Source organism: Zerene cesonia, chromosome 16 (genome assembly GCF_012273895.1).
Source record: "Zerene cesonia ecotype Mississippi chromosome 16, Zerene_cesonia_1.1, whole genome shotgun sequence".
Classification (NCBI taxonomy): domain Eukaryota; kingdom Metazoa; phylum Arthropoda; class Insecta; order Lepidoptera; family Pieridae; genus Zerene; species Zerene cesonia.
This window is the reverse complement of record NC_052117.1, coordinates 1,066,059-1,073,410: the sequence shown is the minus strand read 5'-3', so window position 1 is coordinate 1,073,410 and position 7,352 is coordinate 1,066,059. Positions and strand designations below refer to the sequence as shown.

Here is a 7,352-nt window from a genome sequence, read left to right as displayed (position 1 = left end):
ATGGGTAGAGGTGATCGTTTACATTCAGGCCAACCGCTAGCTCAGTTGCACGCTTATGGCATTAAAAAAAGATGCTAGATTATACATGGGATTCTCGTTTGCTGTTATTAAAAAAACAACTTTAAATACCTAATATCTTCAATTTACAAAGCACTGTGACTGCCTTATGAAGAATGAATGGATGATTTATGAAAAAAAGATCACTTAAAGAAAACTTTCAACTGTTCAACTATATCCTCGGTAGTATAGTGGTGAGTATCCCCGCCTGTCACGCGGGAGACCGGGGTTCGATTCCCCGCCGGGGAGGATTTTTGTCCATCTAAAAGAAATTTCATTTCATCTATTTAAATATTTTGTATATAAATCAAATACACAAATGAGATATCACTTATCAAATGTTTATTTTGTCGTAGTTACTCTTTTATAGTTCCTTTGTAATTTAAAAGCTAAATTAATTTAAAAGTAATGAATGTTGAGTTTGACAATAAATGTAGAATATTAATATGTAAGTAGTTTTAGTTAGATCACTATAATAATTCAAACAAAAATCATTAAAACTGGGATTTTAGAACATACTTAGTAGGTAAGCACCTGCATACCTATATATTAGCGAGATAGCTCTTATCAAACAAGTATTAGACGATTACTTTTGTTTAGAAATCTGTGGTAAGCATTCTAGGAACATAATTTAGATGTTCATTCGTCACTATTATAGATTTATGTACATTCATAGTACAGGATATTAATTATTTTAATTATTCTATATGTAGTGTGTTTTCAAAAAAGTTTTCGGCGTGAATGGCGCCATGACCCGTGAACAGAGCTAGTTCTATTTAAATGTAATGAAAATGTATGAACTTTAATATTCAAGCGCTGCAGAATTGAGGTCGCTTCAACGTTTACTTTAGTTTGTTCTGCTTTATATACAGGGCTACTTCATAAACTTGGTTGGAGGTCGGGCTGCCGGCGATGGGGTCGCGGATGAATTATACCGCCCATGGCTCTGTGAAGCGGTTCGAAGCAACACAATGCAGTTTAGACGGTAGTCCCTTATTGCAGTGGGAGTCTGTCATAACCCAGAGCTCCATAATCGAGGGACTTAGGTATGCGCAAAAGCATCTTCGCAATAAAAAAAGGCTACGTTAATATAGAAACAATAAGTGCAGGTTCACTGTTGGCGAATTAAATTCAGATCTGTTTCAATAATAGATTTTCTTTGAAAACCTTTAAAGTAACGACCTTCCAAGCCGCAGACTGACAGGCTGACTGACTGACAGAGACCGGGAAAGGACACAGTTTCCATAATACATCAGGAACGGGCACTATACACGAAAAACCTAACTTATTAGTTACTAGCTGTAACCGTAGTTTTACCCTCGTAGTACTGGCTGTTATATAATAAATAGGTTATCTAACACTGAGAGAATTTTTAAAATCGGACCAGTAGTTCCTGATATTAGCGCGTTCAGACAGACAAACAAACTCTTCAGCTTTATAATATTAGTATAGATTCCTTTGACTACACCGAAGCTAGTTATGTATGAAGTTTTTACTATTATTCTAATCGCTTTTGAACAGCCTAAAAAGCCAGATCAACATACTTAGCATTCGTTATTGTTCTAATAAAGTATATTTTCAGACGAATGGGTGTTAAAGCCTGAAACGTACGTAATGCGTGACGTCTTCTCTGCAAACAGGGGTTATAATAACGTTGCCTTTGGTCAAGTTTTACGTCATGAGTCGTATTTTTATTCACAAATGGTCAATGCTATTGTATTGACGTAGTGCTTTATATTTTAACATAAATGTTACAATTTTAGACAAACATAAGTAGTATAAAACAAGGTTGCTTTCTGCCCTCTATATATCTGTATTCTTAGATTTTTAAAATTACGCAAAAGATTTTGATGGGTTTTTTTTTAATATTTAAAGTGATTTAAGAGGAAGGTTTAATACGTACATATAATGTATTATTGCACTCGTGCGAAGCCGGGGCGGGTCGCTAATGTAACAATAAAAGAAAGTTATGTTTCGTTTTTAATTATTTGAAAGTAAAGCAAGAATATCCGAAAAGTTTATTTGTATGTAATATATTAGTAATTAAAACGTTATTAAAACTTGGCTTTCATATGTTGTATTGTACTTGTACATCTTGTCATCCAAATCGTCTTAGTAGTTCCTGAGATTAGCGAAACAAACATACAAATTTTTAATTCTGCAATTTTATACGGTATTAACGGTATGGAATAACATAACTCTTGACTAAGCCTAAAACTAACTGATTTTGACCCATAATAAAATTTTCCACAGGCTCTTTTTACTAGATAATCTATATTCTAACAAGTAGATACCAATTTTTAAATAAAAAAATAGATTACTATAATGACAAGAAAAAGTACAATTTGAAACCAATTTTATATTTATTCTTTTGTAGATACCTATTTCTGCATGTTTATGATCAATGTATATTGCCGAATCGGGATACATAAAGTATCTTTACATTCTATTTCTCAGAAAAGTGTCTGTTAATGAAAAGTTAGGAGCATTTAAAATTAAAGTTAAAAAAACTGACTTTATATTTGTTTACCTCATTTTTTCTATATATATATATGCTGCCTCTTCCTAATTACTAAACACTTTATCCTAAGAGCCGATAGCTCCTCCTGATATTATGGTCTCCGATAGCATATTTGACACTTTCAGACGTAAATTTTCATATATTATTTATGATTTGTTTTACCTATGTGCTAAACAGAATGCATCAGGAAGCTGTGAACTGCACAATCTATATTCACAATTAAAAATATTATATTATATGTATACTAGCTGCAACCGGCAAACGCTGTTCTACCTTACTCTTATCGTTTAGTGGTATGAAAAATAGATGTTAGCCGATTCTCAGAGCTACCCAATATGCTTACCAAATTTCAGAGGAATCGGTCAAGCCGTTTCGGAGGAGTATAAAGACTAACATTGTGACACGAGAATTTTATATATAAGATAATTTAGGGCAAAATATAATTGCCGCAAAGGATTAAAGATCATTTAAAGTTTAAACAGAATTGAAATGCACTTGATTATTCCATTATAACTTGCTATTGTAATAAGATTATAGGGTTTTATCTCTTTTATGCTGCAGATGGTAGATAACTTAAATGATATGGTTTATACATAGCAAGGTTTAAGTCTGATTCTTTAATAATATATGTTCATCCCAGCATCACTTGGTTTTAACCGAATAACATTAGAAAATCTAGCGTATCGCATTCAGTAGTGCCACCAACTCTGAAACGGAAGGTGACGTCACCATCGTTTCAGTGTAAGCTTTAGAATAATATTCCCGGCATCAGTTTTAAAAGCTCTCATATTTACCAATTAAAATTAAGGAAGAGAAATAAAACAGAGCAATTGAAGTTAATTATGATAATTATATCATATTGGTTTTATATATGCTGGACCCATCTTCGCCCAGTCATTGTTGAAACCTTTATAAGTTATTATAGAGCTTATAATTTTAATAAGTCATTATACTACTCCAAGCGGAGTCAATTCCAACAAACCAAATATTATTAAAATCCATTCAGCTTTATTTGACAAGTGCAATTAATAATTTTCTCCTAAACATTATTTAAAATGAAACGTTTCTTTTATATTATATTTAATATATTCTATAAGTTATGAAAAAAAAACAATCATAAATACAAATAAACCTTTAATTTCCCGTTTCAATCTTTTAAGTTGAATACTTCCCTTGAGTTATGAAACAAACCCCACACAAAAACCAATTTCCTCCCCTGAGGCTCAAAATGAAACAACCGAATACACAAATAACTCTTTATTAACCTAATCAGCTCGCTCCAAAAGTTTTCTCACTAGTCGCCAGTCCTCCATGATATCAGCGTCGGGTAGCATGTACACCACATATGGGGGGGAGACGGTGACTTGCCGTTTCCTCCGCTTCCTCCCCCACTCCGCCCCGCACGACCAGAGGTCCACCGTGTGCCTCTCCTCTTCGATTTTACGAATCTTCTCCAATATTTCTTCTTTCAGCATCTCGTAGGCTAGCCATTTTTCGCTCTGTGAACAAAGATATGAAAGTTATAATTTAAGAAATAGACATGTGAAATTAACATTCTTAATTGCGTCACAAATAAAAACAATCAGGGCTTGTCACTAGATAACGATCTCTACCAGGCAAACAATATATATCATTGACGTATACCATATTATTGAATATCTAAAGTTTGGAATAAGTGCTAAGTTCTTATTCAGGTTCTCAATTCGTAGCCTTTTCTTTCTTATTTTTTTATATTTGAATCTTGAAACACAACTTAAAACTAAATGTTTATTCCAGACCTCGTTCAGACAAACCACTTCGCATAAATGTTTTCGAATTCTTACGAACAGGCCAGAGTTGTACATGTCTGTTAAATATAAAAACATTGCTACATAACGATACATACATTTAGCGTCTCTCATATACTTTAAAAATATTGTTTGAACAAAGTTTAAAGTTATCAGGAGCTTTTTATGATGAAATTGAACGAATTAAAAATTATATACGTCTACGGAACATTCATTTTGTAAATTGTTTAATATTATATACAAAGATAAGATAGATAGAAGATATCATGATATTAATAATGGTCATATTATTTTAAATATCATTATGAATATCACTTTTCCCCTCACCAAGACCAGGACTTCTTCGATAAACTTAAACATGCAGGAAGATTACGTTTTTTGAACGTGTAGAAAATGTATTTGGTTGACGACAAACGAGCGAATTTGTGTAAGTTTGACTTAAAAATAAAATCAGGTTATCAATTCCACTGTGTTTTATTTTTTGTGTCTGTTAACTCATCACTTTTCACTGGATAAAACCTGCCATGTGGTCCTATTCGGAGCAGTCTACTTCTGACAATTAGAAGGCGGTTTAGCTAAAAAACAAATAATTTTAACAGGTATAATGCATTATTTTCAAACACGTTTTTCGAGGCCACCTACTAACTATATACTACTAAGGAGTTTACAAATTTTATTAAAGAAAGCGTTAAAATACATTAAACTCATTCGATCTCTCAACCATGCCACATAAGCTGAGTCAGTGAACTGTATATTACAATAAAGTTACCGTTACTACGACCTCAGCGTTAAAACAATATTATCGCTAACATAGCAATCCTTGTACTGTCTGAACACCCTAATCTCTTAGGGGTATAAAAATAACTCACATGGTGGTCTCAGACCTATCGAATGTACACACAAAAAATCATAAAAATCGGTAAATCCATTTTGGAGTAGGTTACTTGCAAACACTGTGACACATATTACGTGGAGGTGGATGTTATTTAAATAGTGGAATTAAATTTTATTTAAATAGTAAATGGAAGAAGTGAACTCATTAAAAACTAGCTGTTTAAACTAGATTTGCAAGGGTGAAAGAATTTTTGAAGTCGGTCCAGCAGTTTAGGCGTAATAACGTTACAAGTATACAAAAATACAAAAGTTCCCTCTTTATAATACTAGTATAGATATATTGAACGGAAGTAATGCTTTATGTTTATAAAATGAATTTTTAGTAAAAAGCTTTCAGTTTTAGTAAAAAGATAGACGGTCCAGGTTTTTCCCGCATAGTTCCCGTTCCCGTGGGATTTACGGGATGAAACTAAACTCTTAACGAAATTTCATTCAAATCGATCCAGTAGTTCCTGAGATAAACGCGTTTTAGCAAACAAACAAACAAATTCTTCATTTTTATCAATATATTTGCATATATTGGACATCAAAATTGTACGGTAGCAATTTCTAATGTATATATTTTATCCAAATTTAATAATAAAAACGAACAGCCCATGAATCCGTTAAAATATGATTTTAAATATGCTTTTTGAATACATAAGTATATTTATATATTTCAAAACAACTTCTTTCCTAATTACAACCAGACCTTACTCGGTAAAGTGAATCCTACTAATATTATAAATGCGAAAGTTAGTAAGGATGTGTGTGTGTTTGTTGCTCTTTCATGCAAAAACTACTGAACCGATTGCAATGAAATTTGGTACGTAGACAGCTGGACAACTGGAATAACATATAGGCAACTTTTTATCCCGATATTCCTACGGGATACGGACTTACGCGGTTAAAACCGCGGAGTGCAGCTAGTTATTTAATAACATAGTATTGAAGTTAGAAACGCGGGTGCGAAAAGAAAACGTATAATTATGTGCTAAAGCGGTCACTGACAGACTTACGGTATTCTAAAATGACGACGAAATATATATCTTCTTATATATCTATGGGATAAATGAATAAGATATTTTTTTTTATTTAACAAAAATTTAACCGATATCAAAGTAAGTCAAAGGCGAAAAATAAATTAATAAATCGCGGTCGACGCTACCCTGGGTGGGTAGAGGAGCCGGAGGCCCACATCCTTTTCCTTACCCCTCCCAGTCCTTTCCTTTATACCTCTCCCAATCCTTTCCTAAACCCTTCCCAATTAAAGTCGGCAATCCATTTGTAGAGGCGAAAGGTCTGCAATTGACCTTACGCCTCTCCAAATGTTCATGGGCGGTGGTAGCGCTTACCATCAGGCGACCCACCAGCTCCATTGTCGACAATGTCATTAAAAAAAAAAAAAAAAAAAAGTAGTGGTGGTGGAAATTCGTGGTCTAACGTAGAAAAGAAAAATATACATACAGATGCACATAGAACCTCCGCTTTTTTGTTTTTGGCAGTCGGTTTAAAATACATAATTGGATTATTTTATGCAATATGAAATATATTGTATGTAGTAGTCGAGCATGCTTCGGCACGAATTGGGCCAGCTCGCACCGGGGAAGTACCACACCCCCACAGAAGACCGGCGTGAAATAGCATTCTGCTGTGTTTCGTTCGGTGAGTGGGGGAGCCGGAGGCCCATATCCTTTTCCTTACCCTTCCCAGTCCTTTCCTTTATTCCTATCGCCAATCCTTTCTTAATCCCTCCCCAAAAAGTCGGCAATCCATTTGTAGAGGCGTAAGGTCTGCAATGGACCTTATGCCTCTCCAAATGTTCATGGGCGGTGGTAGCGCTTACCATCAGGCGTCCCACCAGCTCCATTGCCGACTGTAACATAAACAAAAAAAAAAATCTAATCTAGGTCTCGTCGCCGTATATATATATATACCAACTGGTTCGCAGCTTCTGGATATGTTCTGTTTAAATTGTCTGTCATTAAAAGTGAATAATATATTAAATATGCACCAATAAGTGCCGTATAGGCATTATATTATATATATATAAAGCTACACTACCACTCACTGACTCACTGACATCGCTTTTCTCGGAAACTGGGCCAAAAGTA

At 34.0% G+C, this 7,352-nt stretch overlaps 1 protein-coding gene and 1 non-coding gene across 2 annotated transcripts in view; one reads left to right on the top strand and one right to left on the bottom strand.

Annotated features, from left to right (window-relative positions):
* The first annotated feature begins 234 nt into the window (after positions 1-234).
* Trnad-guc lies at positions 235-306 on the top strand. The gene has a single exon. It is a non-coding gene; the product is annotated as a tRNA-Asp (tRNA).
* Positions 307-3,820: 3,514 nt separating this feature from the next.
* The window catches only part of LOC119832936 (breast cancer metastasis-suppressor 1-like protein), a 76,680-nt gene continuing 73,148 nt past the window's right edge, over positions 3,821-7,352 (bottom strand). Inside the window, exon 4 of the mRNA XM_038356766.1 lies at positions 3,821-4,077. Within this exon, the coding sequence (XP_038212694.1) occupies positions 3,844-4,077 (234 nt within the window). The 3' untranslated portion in view covers positions 3,821-3,843. The remainder of the gene's footprint in view (positions 4,078-7,352) is intronic.